At 43.9% G+C, this 17,189-nt stretch overlaps 2 protein-coding genes across 2 annotated transcripts in view; both read left to right on the top strand.

Moving 5' to 3' along the window:
- The window catches only part of LOC309694714 (uncharacterized protein), a gene marked incomplete at its 3' end in the record, with an annotated part of 515,021 nt that overhangs the window by 287,168 nt on the left and 210,664 nt on the right, over positions 1-17,189 (top strand). The gene's annotated exons all lie outside the window — the stretch shown is intronic.
- On the top strand, positions 720-16,572 carry LOC309694193 (tissue factor-like). Its single transcript, XM_082514053.1, has 7 exons — positions 720-918; positions 2,137-2,251; positions 11,543-11,632; positions 12,464-12,555; positions 12,882-13,060; positions 13,585-13,750; positions 15,339-16,572. Exons 1-7 carry the CDS (start codon positions 852-854, stop codon positions 15,473-15,475), a joined length of 846 nt encoding a protein of 281 aa, XP_082370179.1. The 5' UTR covers positions 720-851; the 3' UTR covers positions 15,476-16,572.

Here is a 17,189-nt window from a genome sequence, read left to right as displayed (position 1 = left end):
CTGCAATAACATCCAGTCATCCCTAACAGGTTTTTTCAAGCTCAAGTATACTGTAGCAAATGTTTTGGACCTGACTGTGAAATTGGAAGATGAGAAATTATTCTTACAACATTTCTAAACCTTTAATTTTGTTGGCAGTGACCTTTTCACTGACACAAACATGTGACTTTAAAATATGAACTGAGGCTCTGGGTGAGCTGCAGTGTATTTCACACATGTTTATGGAAATATGTCTTCACTGCCGAGAACTTTAAAAGTGTTTTGGGAAATGTTTCAAAGCGACTGAGCAAAAATTGTAATAATGCATCCTATTTTGTACTGTGTGGTATTTGTGTGCATTGCTGCTGAGTGAAACTAGAAAGAAACAAGTTTCCCGGCAACCTAGAAGTTAGTAAAACTGAACCACTCACACAAAGCCTATTAGTTGTCAAGGCAACAGGGCATCAAACTGCGTGCACTCACAAAAACACCATTGAACAGACAGACCGTGGAGTGCAGGCGAATTCCTTTCCACAAAGAAGAACTTCATGATAAGACAGGTTAAACGTAAATATAAGCATTCTTTTGCAAAAGTTTGCACACTGCACGATCGCAATCCAATTCCTGTAAACGTCGTAAAGGGGATGAATAAGAAGGAAAACAGTTCGGATTGAGCAAATTGTTTCAGAACATCTCCTCCCCCATTCCCCAATGTTGAGGCAAACATGTGGGAAGGATCAGCATACCCCACCCCATTACCCTTGTGTGTGCAGCTGAACGGAAGCGGCACCAATCCTTTTCAGCTCCTTCTGCTCTCTTCAGCTAACAGATCAGGACAGATCAGGACAGAGAAAGGACACGCTGGTACTAACATGGCAACTGTAAAAACTCTGCTTTGGCTGGGACTCTCTCTGTCTGCCTTCGGCATAACCACTGCAGGTAAAACACACAGCACATGATCGGCAGACAGACAGACAGAGGCGACTGGTGTTAGACATTTTACCTAGACACCAGTGTCATGTCTCGTTTCAGTTTTAGCATATCACATATCAAAGTTTAGTCCTTACAACACAGCAGGCTCTACTTCATCTGATAGAGAACACAGACAGAAGAGTTAAGCATCTTACACAGGACTTAAAGTTTCATGCTTGGTATTATGATGCAGTAAAATGTCCAACAATTACAGATGTTCTGAAATATTGCAGAGAATCTGAAAGAAATTTAGAATATTTAGAAAATAGCAGTGGGATGGTCCCGTGGGTTTCTGGTCACATTTGAAAGAAAACTGCTTTTGCATTTTTATTCTTACTCTGATGGCATCTAGCTTTCTATCAAGTTTTGCTCTCACTGACTGCTTATGCAAAATTAAATATTGGTTGTTTGCTAATTTTCTTAAATTAAACAGTGACAAACTGAGCTTCGTCTGGTAGGAACACGTACCGTTGTGTAATAATGTGATATTCATCGCATCACCTCTCCTTCCTGTACTCTGAGATCCTCCTTCTCGCTTACTGTCATTATGCCATCTGCTCATCGGACCCCCTCTGGGCTTCAGAGCCTTGAACCGATTTGCCCCTCATCTTTAGCTCTCCCACCACCATGTTTGAAATATTGATTCGCTCTCAGTCTGAAAACTCTGTTGTACTGACTTTTAATTCTACGACATCTTCCAACTTTTATTTGATCCATACTGTGACTTGTAATTGAATTGCTTGTATTGTAAACTTGAGTGTTTTGAAAGGCGTCTGTGAATAAAACATATTAGTAATGGAGTACTCATTAACCATTCCATGACGGTGCACAGATGTGGGGATTTTCTAAATATGCTGAACTAAACAAAATCTTCCACTACAGTTTTTAACAGATGCATTCGCTTTATGATTTTATAAAATGTATAACTTTCTGTTATGTAAAACTCTCATTTTGGACCTGTGCCTACCTTTGCTGACTCGCAGACTTTAATTTGGTTCTGATTACGAGTATGAAGATGTTGAAGGAGTTGTCATCATTTTCTCCAGCTTAAATAAATGGTTCATTAAGATCCTTCATTCAATTCAGTTATTGTAAAATAAAAACAAACACAAAAACCCAACGAAAACAGGAAGCAGGAGTCATGGAAAACTGGAAAATACTGACGATGTTTTATTTTATTCACAGATGTGAACTCAGTCCCCAGAGCACAAGACGTCCACTGGGTGTCTCTGGACTTCACCACACATCTTCGCTGGAGTGTGATGTCCTCTGACTACACATACACTGTCAGGTTCTCACGGTGAGACACACACACACACACACACACACACACACACACACACACACACACACACACACACACACACATTTTGAACCTCAAAGATGCCTTTAAACTTCGGGTATTTTGAGGCTCTTCCTCCTCAGTTTGTGGAGGAAGTAGAGTTGTTGTTGGGCTTACAGTTTTTTCTGATTGCTTAAGCACATTTTTTGTAACCATTGGCTAATTTTGCAAAACTCTTCACACAAATAAGAAAACCTGTCACCCAATCATCAAAACATTGTAGTTCTCTTGCAAAAGCAAACACAGCTAGATTAACTCTTCACACCTTCGTAAAAATGGTGTTTCCGCATCAAGCAGTTTTTGTGCTTTTAGTTTTGCAAACTCAGTGAGTGGTTTTGCTATAAGTCTGAATGGTTTTAGAGATTGTGCTACAGGAATCACAGTTAGGGTTTAAGCATTCAGAAAAAACTGTAAAACTATTCAGACTTATAGCAAAACCACTCACTGAGTTTGCAAAACTAAAAGCACAAAAACTGCTTTGCACTCAGTTTGCAATTTTGTAACACACACTTTGCAAAACTGTAGGCACAATTCACTGCACAACACTCAATTACCAAATTTCCAACACACTCCTAGCAAAAGTATACACATGTATGGCTATCATTAACACTAATTTGCCAACTGTCTTGCACACTTTCACATGTGAAAACTTTTTTAGATAATTAGTTCACTTTGCAATCAGCCTAAGCACTATAATACAGGTAAGCTGTGTGTGCGGAGTACAATGGAGGGAGCAGAAAGAGTGAGAAGTAGAGGAGGCCGAGGAAGAGGACGTGGAGGTGAAGAAGTAGGATGAAGAGGACGACAAGGACAAGGAGGAGCAAGAGGAAGACGAGGAGGGGGGAGAGGAAGATGAGGAGGGGGGAGAGGAAGGGTAGGAAGAGTAAGAAATAGAATTGCTGATGACATCAGAGCTACAATAGTGGACCATGTAATCAACCGTGGAATGACCCTGAGGGAAGCTGGCCAACGGGTCCAGCCTAACTCGAGCCGCTACACTGTAGCAAGCATCATAAGGACATCTTGAAATGAGAATCGGTTAGTATAGTCACTTCGCACAAAGATTTGTAGCACTGCCATATGCCAATGAGAAACACACCAATACCATTGATGTAAAAATACTGAAATTGTTACTTTACAGAATTGCTAGATGACCAGATGCTGGGGCAGAGGAAGCATGTTCACTGCAGACTAAGTAACCCATAGAGTCATTATGGCGATTGCAAATAATCCTATACTTGGAAATAAACACTTGTGTTTGTTTTGATGTGTTTGAATAAACAGCAGTACTTGAAGTTTGGATCCCTCTATGCTTATGGATCTATGACAGACGTATGAGCTCACACTGACATAGCCTACCTTGTGCACAGAGAAAGCAAAGGCCAGATGTGTTTTGTATTCATACCACCAGTGTGCAGTTGGCGCATTGTGTGCTTAGTAGATGATGGCTTGTGTGTACTGTTTGATACGGAAACACCATTTTTACAAAGGTGTGAAGAGTTAATCTAGCTGTGTTTGCTTTTGCAAGAGAACTACAATGTTTTGATGATTGGGTGACAGGTTTTCTTATTTGTGTGAAGAGTTTTGCAAAATTAGCCAATAGTTACAAAAAATGTGCTTAAGCAATCAGAAAAAACTGTAAACGACCAGTGAGGCTGTTTTCTTTGACCAAGAGAGACCTTCTGAGATGTGCACACCCAGGAACTTGGTGCTGCTTGCCCTCTCCACAGCAGCACCATTGATGGTTAGTGGAGCATACATGGTGTGAGCTCTCCTGAAGTCTACGATGATCTCCTTAGTCTTCTCCACATTCAGGGAAACCACTATTAACTCTTTTAGTAACTTAACGCCGGTAGTAGGTCTCATCGTTGTCGCTGATGTGACCTACCACAGTTGTGTTGTCTGCAAATTAGATGAAGAGGCTGTGTGATGATGTGCAGTCGTGGGTCAGCAGAGTGAAGAGAAGTGGGCTCAACACATCCTTGGGGAGCAGTGTTGGGAAGGTTACTTTTAAAATTCCACTACAGATTACAGAGTACATTGACCCAAAATGTAGTTTGTAATGTATTCTGTTAAGTTACTCAGTGTGATTATTTGATATATTCTCGTGCTATTTATCCTACTGCTCTGTGATTTATTACTATTACTGAACGTCTTTTAACAGCTGTTAGAATGTATGAACACATCACTCCAGTTTCAGCAGATGTACACTGGCTCCCTGTAAAATATCGTGTTGATTTTAAGAGTACTTACTTTTAAAGTTTTAAATAATATGGCGCCTAGTTATTTAAACAAACTCCTCAACATGTATGACCCCAAAAGAGCACTGAGATCATCTAGCCAGATGCTCTTAGCACAACCGAGGGCTCGTTTGAGATCGGGCCTTCGCAGCAGCAGCGCCCAGACTCTGGAAGAATCTGCCAGAGGAGATTCGTACTGTAGAGTCTATTCAGTCTTTTAAATTGCGTCTTAAAACTCACGTCTTTACTTTGGCTTTTAATTTGAGTTCAGTATGAGTACCATCAGGCCTGTTTTATGTTTGTATTGTTAATTCACTGTCTTCTTGTTTATCTGTGTTTCTCTGTTGTTTTCTCTTGTTTTTAGCCGATTGTGAAGCACTTCGGTCAACCCAGTTTAAATGTGCTACACAAATACATTTTGAATTTAAATTTGAAGGCTACTCGCCACCGAGCTACCATTGGTTAGTTCATAGTGTCAGGCTCAGGAGGGACTCGGAGTCAGACCGTCACTAAAGTTCACGTTTTATTTACACACACAGACACCAGGTGCGAATATATACAGGTGAGGGGGCACAGGAAGAGGGTCTCCGGGAAGCACAGGCACGGGAAGAAGAGGGCTATGTACAAAATCCACTGAAGCTCAGGTAGCTCGGACTCCGGCTTTAGCTCACCAACGGCGGTCCTCAGGCTGGCGAGAATCCTGGCACAGAGAGGAAAGGCAGGTAAGTAGTGGCACGACAGAAACTCAGAAAAAGGCTCAGATAGGTGATGACACTGACGAGTGTTACACAATAATCCAGCGAGGAAGCACTCTCAGCAGCCGCCTTAAGAAGTGAGTGAGATGATTGCTTGCAGGTGTCCGAGCCAGGGGCTGGAGCCGTCATGACTCCGCCCCGGTAGAGCGCAGTGCAGGGGAGAGAGAGAGATGCAGCACAACAAAAACACTTGTAGCCATACAGAGTCAGCCGAGAAGGCACAGGGTCATGACAGTACCCCCCCCTCAACGGGAGCCCCTCGGCGACCCACCCGGCTTACCCGGATGCCGCCGGTGAAACTCGCGGAGCAGACCAGGAGCCAGAACCGCCGACCGGGGCACCCAGGAACGTTCCTCTGGCCCGTAGCCCTCCCAGTCCACCAGGTACTGGACGCCCCGCCCCCGCCGCCGAGAGTCCATAACGCGGGTGATGTTAAACACTTCCTGCCCATCCACGAGCCGGGCGGGCGGAGGGGGCCCGGAAGGAGGGCACAACGGGCTGGAGAGCACGGGCTTGACCTGGGAGACTTGGAAAACATTATGGATACGCATATTGCGAGGCAGCTTCAGACGGACGGATACCGGATTGACCAGGGCCTCAATCTCGAACGGACCGATGAAAGCCGGGGAAAGTTTCTTCGACTCTGCACGAAGGGGAACAAAGCGTGAGGAGAGCCATACCTGTTGCCCAACTGTATAGGCAGGCGCAGGGATCCGGTGGCGGTCAGCGATCTCTTTATTGCGCTCCGCCGTCCGCAGCAGAGCGGCTCGGGTGGACCGCCAGGCCCGGCGGCACCTGCGGAAATGATGTTGTACTGATGGGACGGCATGCTCACCCTCCACGGCCGGGAACAGGGGTGGTTGGTAGCCCAATGAGGCTTCGAACGGCGACAGTCCAGTGGCTGAAGAGGTCAGGCAGTTGTGGGCGTACTCAATCCAGGGGAGCTGCTCGCTCCAAGTGGCCTGGTTGAGAGAGACGACACAGCGGAGTGCCGCTTCGAGCTCTTGGTTGGTACGCTCGGCCTGTCCATTGCTCTGAGGGTGGAAGCCCGAAGAGAGACTGACCGCGGCGCCGATCTGCATGCAGAACTCCTTCCAAACCCGAGAGGTAAATTGGGGTCCCCGGTCGGAAACGATGTCCATCGGAATGCCATGAAGCCGGAAGACGTGGGTGGTGAGCAGCTGGGCGGTCTCCAGGGCTGTAGGGAGCTTGGGGAGGGCAATGAAATGAGCCGACTTAGAAAAACGGTCAACAATAGTGAGGATGGTGGTGTTACCGGATGACGGTGGGAGCCCCGTAACGTGAGACCATGGCCGTCCTGGCGTGGGGAGTGGTTGAAGAAGCCCGGCGGGTGGTCGGTTGGGACGTTTGTTCCGGGCACACGTGGCGCACGCCATAACGTACTCCCTGGCGTCCTTGTCCAAGGTGGGCCACCAGAAAAACCGCTGGAGGAAGGTGATGGTGCGGCGGGCTCCAGTGGAGTACCTGAGGTCGGACAGCAGCAGGGACAAACAACCGACCAGGGGGCCCGTCCCCGGGTCGGGGTCAGTATCCTGGGCCTCGCGCACGAGAGCTTCGATCTCCCATGTGACAGCTCCAATAACACAGGTAGCTGGAAGAATCGGTTCTGGATCGGAGTCTCCTTCCGTACTGGAAAACTGACGGGAGAGTGCATCGGGCTTCACGTTGCGCGACCCTGGTCTGTAAGTGATGGTGAAATTGAATCTTGTGAAGAAGAGGGCCCACCTGGCTTGTCGTGAATTTAGGCGTTTGGCGGACCGGATGTACTCAAGGTTCTTATGGTCGGTCCACACGATGAACGGGTGTTCCGCGCCCTCAAGCCAGTGCCTCCACTCCTCCAGGGCCAGTTTGACCGCTAGCAGCTCCCGATCACCGATGCCGTAGTTCTGTTCTGCGGGTGAGAGACGACGAGAAAAGAATGCACAGGGATGGAGCGTACCTTCAAATCGTTGAGACAGAACTGCTCCCACTCCAGAGTCCGAAGCATCCACCTCCACCACGAACGGTTGCCTGAGGTTGGGCTGACGGAGGATGGGGGCGGTAGTGACCTTCTCCTTTAGTAGGGAAAAGGCCTCCTGAGCAGAGAGGTCCCACTGAAAAGGAACTTTGGGAGAGGTAAGCGCAGTGAGAGGTGAGGCGATCTTACTGTAGTCCTTTATGAAGCGTCGGTGGAAGTTGGCGAATCCTAGGAACCGTCGGAGTTGCTGGCGGTTCGGCGGTTGAGGCCAGTCCACCACGGCCCGGACCTTCTCGGGGTCAGGTTTGAGATCCCCCTGAGAGATGATATAGCCAAGGAAGGCCACCGTGTCAACGTGAAATTCACATTTCTCCGCTTTCACGAACAACCGGTTCTGCCTCACGTGACTCTCGTGCTCCGCCTGGGACTTAGAGAAAATGAGAATATCATCAAGGTACACAAAAGCACATCGATTAATAAAATCCCTCAGAACATCGTTAACAAGGGCCTGGAAGACCGCGGGCGCATTGGTTAAGCCAAAGGGCATGACGAGATACTCATAGTGTCCGATATGAGTGTTGAAAGCGGTCTTCCACTCATCTCCCTCCCGGATCCTCACCAGGTGGTAAGCGTTTCGCAGGTCCAGTTTGCTGAACACCGTGGGGTCATGACACATAGACTGCAGACTGTTAGACTTGATGGACAGCATTAACAACCTGCTAGCTGCAAGTGATCACGAGCAGTTCTGAAAAGTAACACCAACTAGATTTCTAAATCTTAATATAAAATGAGCAACAGTAGGGGGGACATTAGGTGAGGCTGCACTTTTTGCAGTGATCTTGTATAGAAAATTATTTCTTTATTAGTAATATGTTTTCTTTCTGTCTTCTTTCAGAGCTGCACGTGATTATTTGCAGCTAGCAGGTTGTAATGCAGCCTTCATTAATAGTAATAAATCACAGCAATAGTACATCGAAGACACTGAAGTGTTTCTTTAGGTTGGAGTCTTTGACGCTGAGAGCAGCTTGGTTGCTGGATGTATTCCATTACCCGTATTCAGCGTTCGTATGCTGGAGGTGTTGCTGCTGACCCGTACTGCCTGCTGTCTTAATAATAATAATAATAATAATAATAATAATAATAATAATAATAATAATAGATTCCATTTATATAGCACTTTTGAGACCCTCGAAGCGCTTTACAATGCCACTATTCATTCACTCTTGCATTCATACACTGGTGGAGGCAGCTACAGTTGTAGCCACAGCTGCCCTGGGGCAGACTGACAGAAGCGAGGCTGCTATATCGCACCATCGGCCCCTCTGGCCAACACCAGTAGGCAAGTAGGGTAAAGTGTCTTGCCCAAGGACACAATGACCGAGACTGTCCGAGCTGGCGCAATCTTCCGATTACAAGACGAATACCCAACTCTTGAGCCACGATCGCCTCTTCCTGTCAGGAAATCCAGCAACTAGTTACAGAGCGAGGTGCTGATCCCCAGCTGATCCAGTTCACGTCTGAGCTCCTGTGGAATGATCCTGTTGAATGTTGAACTGAAGTCTATGAACAGCATTCTGATACATGAGTCTCTCGTGTCCAGGTGTGTGAGGGCTGAGTGAAGGGCAGTTGAAAATGCATTATCGGTCAAGCAGTTTGACGGGTATGCGAACTGAAATGGATCCAGATGGTTTTTGGTTTCCCGCAGTGTGTAAATCACGGCAATCCTCCTGGCACAACAGTGTACACCACGGCTATAAAGTTAGTTGGACCAGATTTTAAAACCAAGGAATATATCTGGGCCAGATATTGTTTAGCAGCCAGTCAGCAGCAGATCACGATAAGTTTCAAACCAACACAAATGTATTGAAAAAAAGTTGTTTATTATTTTTTCCCTTTTAAATCTTGTGACATTTCACACATGCACATGAAAAAACATATAAATGAGCTATAGCTGAAGAGAGCCTGCGCTAGTAGCAACACTTTTTTTATTCACATTTGAAATAAAAAAATAAAAAATATTTGGACAATTCCCTTTCAAAATAAAGTTCATACTTATGTGACCCGGACACATCTTAAAGTGCATTTAACAGAATTTAAAAAGAACAATCAATCCTATCAAAGCTATCAGTGCACAAACCCATAGCAGTAACATGAATACAACATTTACTGCTGCACACTGAGGGAATGCAGGTTTGTTTTAAATCAACAGTACACAAGTCTACAGTAACCTGACATTTGTTTTGTTTGGCCCTTCTGTTAAAACACTAAATGGGTCTCTGGCAAAACTCATCACCTTTGTGCGTAGAGCAAGTCCATCCAATCGACCAGAAAACTTCTCTTTCAACCTCGCAGTGAAATCAGTCATCACATCCATGACTTGTGCCGCAGATGAGATGCTTTTGCAGAGCCCTGGAAAATGCAGCAACCGGCCTGTGCTCAAGTCGGTGGTGAAAGGTTCGGCTTGGCTTGGAGTGCACGCATCTGTTCCACAAGCTCAGTGTCAGTTTTGCCTCTGCCTTGTAGTCCCACATTGAGGTCATTCATGTTTTGAATATGTCGCTCAGAAAGCAGACACTGGCCATGAAGCTGTTGTCCTCATGCAGTTCAAATGTGTTTCTGCTGTTTTTTTGCCTGCTGTTGCAGAGGAAAGTTGTGCTCTCCTCTTTGAGATCACAGAAATACTCCAGTGCACTGCCTTTGGACAGTCACCTGACATCATTGTGCAATAACAGGTCATGGTGCTCAGCAGACATTTCTGAGAGCAGCATGTGGAATAAGCAGTGCTGGAGGCTTTAATCAATTGTAGCCATCACACTGTCCATTGTTGTTTTGAGCTCTGTGCTTAGTTTTGCGCACAACACCATCTGCTGCACAATGCAATAAAGGTTTGAGGTGCAGCAGCCAAACCACTCACTTTTCCTGCCATGGATGAAGCCATGATGATCTACTCACCAGAAGGGTGGTGGTTCGATCCCAGGCTCCTCCAGTCTACATACCAAATATCCTGGGGCAAGATATTAACCCCATGTTGCCCTCCGATGCATCCATCGGAGTGATACAAGCACTAAAACCTTAGATAAAGTGCTTGTGTGACTGGGTGAATGCACAAGTTGTGTAAAGCGCTTTGAGTGCTCAGTGAGAGTGGAAAAGTGCTATATAAGAACCAGCCCATTTACAAGCATACAGACATGCTTCATTACCACTGTCCTCAAAAAAAGCTGAAATCTTCTCAAAGATTATCTCGCCAGCTGTGTGGTTTATTTGTTTTACTCTGCGTTTCTGCCGCAGGCAGGGCCCGTCGGAGGTTGCTTCTGGGCCTGTGGCCCTTTGAACAGGTTTGGTGAACACTAGATTACTCTGTTTGAGCTGTGGGACCAGATCGTTGGGGCGGACCAATTGTTGGCGCAGTATGTTTTGGGGTTTGAAAGCCATAGAGCCACTTGTGGCCCACGTCACCCCTACTTCTGGCCCATATATTGACATGAAGAAATATAACGCAAGAGAGAGAGAGTACCAGTGTGTCTATTTGGTAGTTCAATGAAAGGCTTCGGTTAGTTAAGAGTGAGGGGAAAACATTTGCAGTTTTACCTTGTTATACAATATTTGAAATTAAAAAAAAAATGGAAATGTTTGTGTTTTCTTGTTTGTTTGGGTTTTTTGTACTACTTGAACACTAAAGTGGCCCTCCAATGAGATGACAGTGCCCGCAGTGGCCCACAGCACATTTAAGTTTGAGAGAAAATGCGTCTCAGCCGTTCCAATACTCCTGACACATGTGGGGCAGCTAACGGTTTCCGCTTAGGCAGCAGTTGTCCCGTGGATTACCTGGTCAATTCTTTACGAGCCTTCCCAGCTTTGGTCCTAAACTGACACAACACTATGTTAGTTTCTAATGAACATCTTTAACAAGATCATACAACTCATGGGGTTCAATGGGAAGTCAAGGTGGCGAGGGAGAGCCAGAGAGCCCCATGAGCTGGGAAGACTAAATATTTCAAGTGTCCTGCATCTGTCATCGAGGAAGAACACCTAGAACCTAAAGAAAGAGTTCACACCTACAGGCAGGCAGTCACAGTGATAGAGTGATTCAAATAAATAACTGAAAAAGTGAATTAACCTCGATGTATTGCTTGCATATATCATGACTATGTGTACAGGAGGAAATATTTGCTTGCCAAAAAACAACACAATCCAGACATGTCAAGCGGAACATTTCCATTGAGTTTTAAAAACTGTTTTCATAAGCGCATGTCAGTAACTGCCGTGTGACTTGCAGTGAAGATGCTGACTGGGAAGAAAGTCCTAATTGTATCCAAATATCAGCATCAGAATGTGACCTGACTCAGTCCCTCAAGGCCTCGGATAGGTAAGAACACTTCCATCACCCTTAAACACATCTGGTAGGTTTACACCGAGCTTACTTTATACTTTTACTTTTGATTTTTTTCTTATTGTCAGCAATATTTGTGCTCTGTGATTTTACTCAAGAAAAGTTATATGTACACTACCAGTCAAACGTTTGGACACACCTTCTCATTTAATTGTTTTTCTTTATCTTTACTTTACAAATTGAAGACATTAAATCATATGAAGCAACATATATGGAATTATGTAGCAAGAAAAAAAACATTGATAAATACCCTTTTGCTTTGTTGACAGAGCTGCAAACCCTCGGCCTTCTCTCGGTGAGCTTCATGATGTAGTCGCCTGAAATGGTTTCGCTTCACAGGTGTGACTTGTCAGGAGTAATTTGTGGAATTTCTTGCCGTTTTTATGGGATTGGGACCATCAGTTGTGTTGTGCAGAAATCAGGTTGGCAGAATGAGGTCAACAAGTTCTCATCATCTCCTCCTTCAAGCCTGTTGGAAAACCATTTCAGGTGACGACCTTACGAAGCTCATCGACAGAATGACAAGCGTGTGCGAAGCAGTAATCAAGGCAAAGGGCGGCTACTTTGAAGAATTTAAAATACATTTTTTGAGTTGTTTCACACTTTGTTGTTTACTACATAACTCTATATGTGTTCATTCATAGTTTTGATGCCTTCAGTGAGAATCTACAATGTAAATAGTCATGAAAATAAAGAAAAATGACTAAATGAGAAGGTGTGTCCAAACGTTTGACTCGTAATGTGTTATATAAGTGCAGATGAATGTGCCTCCAAAGCATATGTATTCTTTGTGTCCCTATTTCACAGGGCCTACTTTGCTGATGTTCAAACAGAAATCATGGACATGGACTATGAACTCCCTCACACTCAATCTTCCAGGTTCAATCCCTATAGAGAGAGTAGGTTATATATGACACACACACACACACACACACACACACACACACACACACACCCTTAGCCTTCACAGCTTAATGTCAATCAAAGCCTGGACCTGATCAGGTCATCCATGCATCCTGATCCCTGTTGTGGCTGAGCCCATAATGTCAAGGCTACCATACCTGCACCAATCAGGCATTCTACATAATGTTTAGTAGAGCACCCATCCACTCAAAAACTCACTCGCTCTAGTAATGATGTTGTAAACTAACTGAACTGACTTTTAGCGCATGAATAAACCTTTGCAGGCAGTCTCAGCATAACTGTTGGTTGGTCCTGTCCCCAGGTAACATCAGTGCTGTGAGTTTCACTGTGGCGCCATTGGATGACAGAAGAGTAATAGTGAACATCACTGATCCTTTAACCTCCATTTATGATCGTGGGAAGCAGCTCAGCATCAGAGACATTTTCAAAAAAGATCTTAATTATAAGATCCGCTACTACAAGTCTGGAAGCACAGGAAAGGTAATCTGATGTTAACGCTAAAAGTGAAATGAGCTGCAAATTATGTTGTTAAACTGAAAAAATTACACCTTTTTCATGTAATTCTGTTAGTGCTCCACGTTAGGCTTGCTCACACGAAGAATATGGGCTAGCAATGGGCCTTACTATGGGTCCCTCTCTGCTTAGTGTGGTCAGCCCATTCTATAGGCACCCACACAGTAGGTGGGTTAGTTAGTTAGTTAGTAACAAGTTCATCTGGGCCTTTAGATTTAGGGCCTATGGCTAGTTTCATTCAACACTGGTCAGTATTACCAGTGTTGAATGAACATTGGACATCTTCTAAAAATCCAGAACTGCAGCTCTAAGAATTTGAAATAAAGAACAACAATGTGGCATTTGTGTGTGTAGGCTAGCTGTTTTCTGCTGGGCCTGGTCTTACGATCAGTCAAATGAAGACTTGACCCAAACATCCAAATGTCTGCTTGGTTAGTTGGTTAAATGTTTACAGATGAATGACAGTAATCTGTCCTGCTGTTACCCCTTAGAGAGATGAGATATCAAACTCAAGTATGAAAGTGATACCGGGGCTGGATAAAGGAGAGAGTTACTGCTTCATGGTGGCAACGTTCATCAGATCCAGACCCAAAGCCACTCAGCAGGGATCCTGGAGCATGCAGCAGTGCACAGAAAGTTCCCAGGACAATCTGCAAGGTACACATATTCTACATGCAACTCTGTAAACTATTTCAGCTTTGGTGAATACATACTGAAATTTGTTATTAGTTGTTTCAATTGCAGCTTCTTCCTCTTTAAGTACTCAAGACCAGAGTAATAAACAACCAGTGTATATCAGCATTAGAGGGAGAGTGCTGCCCCCTGCTGGAAATTAAGACACCTTAATTTGGTATTTTGTCAGATTTGATTTGATTCCATTGGCTTCATAGTATCGTGGTTAACACTTGGAGCCTTATGTGAAAAATCAACAGCTCACGATTAGGAGGAGGCACACCCAGCCTCAGTGGGTCATAAGCTAGTGTACTCCGAGTGCTGTATAAATAGGAGGGCACTGAACATCTGTGCCAAATATGTGGAGTCATCCACTGTGACAACTTTCTCAGACATAAGGGACTGGCTGACAGGATGTGATTTACAGTTTTTTACAGACGCTAGGACACATGTCTCAATACTTAGGTCACGTTTGCAAAACTATGACCTAAGTCTATGTGGGCTAAACTGAGGACCAGTTATCATTGTTTTGGCACAAAATGCATTCAATGACTACATCTCTCAAATTTCATGAATTATCTTCTCACTCAGACACAACAACTGCCAAAAATCTTTGTACGTACAGGACATTTTGCATGTGCTTACATACTGTTTTCAAAACTGTTAAACTTATGGCCAAAACAATAACACAATGCAAAACTTGAAAAGACAGCAAAATCCAACAGCAATATTTTATTGAAACATATTTTAAATCTAAAAATGCAGTTTAACCAGCCACAGCTTATTCTCATTGTAGATGAACATCTACACAGGTGTTACTCCTTCAATTTTTCAACTCCTTCAATTCTGGCAGCCAGAAGATTCTTTCCTAGGTGTGTTGCCCTAGATGACATAAGATGTGATGTGGATGAGAACCTGTGGCCAAATGGAGGAGACCGAGTAGATTAGAATTACTATTGTATGTGTATCAGTGGATGGTGTGTATACAAATTCTTGTATTTTGGGATTACTTAGTGCAAAAAAATAAAAATACATAAACAAATATTAACGAATTCTGCATGATGTCTGATCCATTCCAGTAACATATATTGAAATTATAAACAGAGATGTGTCCTTGTTTTACACAAGGAAACACTGTGTAATGCTACATGTTGTTAGTGTTTTTCAGGTCATTGTTTTGTGGATGACAAAGTGTGTTTGTCGGCCGTCAACCTTTGCTAGTGTTCTGGAAGAATGAGTTTATTTGAGACCTGAATGAAGTGTTTTGGTAGTTGTAGTGCATTTTGAATGTGAAATGAACTGCTTTGCCAAGCTGACGGTCAGTTAGGAGGATTGTGTGAAGAGTTTTGCAAAAGTGACCTAAGTATTGGGACATGTGTCCTAGCGTCTGTAAAAAACTGTAATGATCTCCCCCCCCTCTCTCTCTCTCTCTCTCTCTCTCGCTGTGTGTGTGTGTGTGTGTGTGTGTGTGTGTGTGTCTGTGTCTGGGTGTGAATGAGGCATGTTGTATAAAGCACTTTGAGTGCTCAGGTAGAACCAGTATATTTAACAGTGACCCTCGTTCTTTCTGCAGATTTGAGTGTTGGAGCATGGGTTGGTGTAGGCTTCATCATGTTAACAGTCCTCATCGTCATCGTCACGGTGACCGTCCTCTGCTGTCGCCAGAGAAACAAAACTCTGCAAACGTCTCAGTCATCAGCACCAGTGTAAAGTGCTTGGGTTAAGTTTGCTCTCTGAAACCAAGTTTACACTGTATTATGGGTATTATTTCTGTATTTCATATTCAAGTTCTTTATTTAGTTGACACTGAAAGTGAAAGACTTCATCAAGAATTTGGTCTTTCACATTCACCAGTGTTTGTCCTTTCATTTGTGTGATCATCGGGTACATCAGGAAAACAGTAACCAAAACCAGTCTGCTACAGCAAAGTCGTGATTTGTGTCTAAATGACTGGATTATTAGAATGTTCATGCCTGAAGTACGGCATCATTTATTAGCTTGTCTTCTGGCGGAACCTGCGTCCAACCCATGCGTTTGCATGGAGCTCATTGGCTGTAGAGTAATTTTCATTAAACAACATTTCTTTTTCTAAAGTAACTGAAATATATCATTAAGTCACAATCACAGTTTATCTGTAATCTTCATTTGTAAAAAACGTTTAAATGGTTCAAGATTATAGAAAAAGCAAACAGTTTGACAAATATTTTGGTAAATGTGCAGCACAGTGGTTGGGTGGTTAGCACCTGGGTTTAAATCCAGCATCCTGGCGCTGTCCTTTCACGTCATGTCTGCGTGGGTTCTCTCTGGGTACTCTGGCTTCCTTCCACAGTTTAAAGACATGCAGTTATTGGGGTTAAGTTTGGTGAATCTAAATTGCCCATACGTGTGAATAGTTGTCTGTCTCTCATTTCTCCTTGCAAAACCTTACACCTTGGTTAGGCTCTTGCCCACTGTGACCCTGAAATGGTTAAGTAGAAGAAGATGGACGAACAGCTGGTAATTGAAGCTGTTTCAAGTTCGTTTTGATGTCATATCTGCATCAGCTTGATGTGCTGTTTTGTCAGGGGTTACTTAGGAAGACTTTCCAACATATTTGTGTGTCTGAGCCAAATCTTTTGCCTTTTTCTTCTTTTTGACCCATTATGTTTCAAATTTGAATGTCCAGGTCTTATAAATCACCACTGGTAGTTAGTGAACACAGTGGATTATTTAGCAGCTATTTTCTCACGAGTGGGGGGAGACAAAAGGTCCATGGATTATTCTATTTGTATATAAATAGTGTTAAATAAAAGCTGAAGATTACTTTACTACTTTTATCTCATCTTGTTGTTTTCATCGATCACTCAGATCCCAAATGTAGCAGAAACATCAATTTCATACTTCTTCCAACAGCCACTGCTGGTGGGCCTTCCTGAATCCATTGTACTCATTTCCAGTAAACAAAGACTGGTCTTGGGCCCAGCTGGCCTGCCCCAGCACCAGGAATCCAGCGCTTCCTATGCTGGAGCCATGTGTCAGTAGATGCAGTTACAGATCCTTTTTTCAGCTCTCACTATGTAACATTGAGACCAGATTCAAAGGCGCTACAGCAGAACTGGCTCCCTGCCTGGCTGAACAGAAGCGCTCCATCCTTGTCTTTGAAATTGTCTGTGAATTGCCTCAGAACAGGAAAAAAGAGGATAATTGTGACACATAGTCTTTGATTTATGAATATCTGAAGGTAAAAATGTTACAAACATGAAACAATTCTTTCTTACAAAGCACAATTAATAAAACATCTTCTCCAAATTCTTTATCAATCCAATCTTATCCTTTCACTACGCACCTCTTTACCCCACAACTGGTGCTGGCTCATGACTGCCCTTCCCAGAGCCCGGTCTTTCTGGAGGTTTCCTCCTGTTAAAAAGGGAGTTCCTTTTTCCCA

Source organism: Aulonocara stuartgranti, assembly GCF_965226115.1.
Source record: "Aulonocara stuartgranti genome assembly, chromosome: 18".
Taxonomy (NCBI): Eukaryota; Metazoa; Chordata; class Actinopteri; order Cichliformes; family Cichlidae; genus Aulonocara; species Aulonocara stuartgranti.
This window is presented reverse-complemented; position numbering and strand designations above follow the sequence as displayed.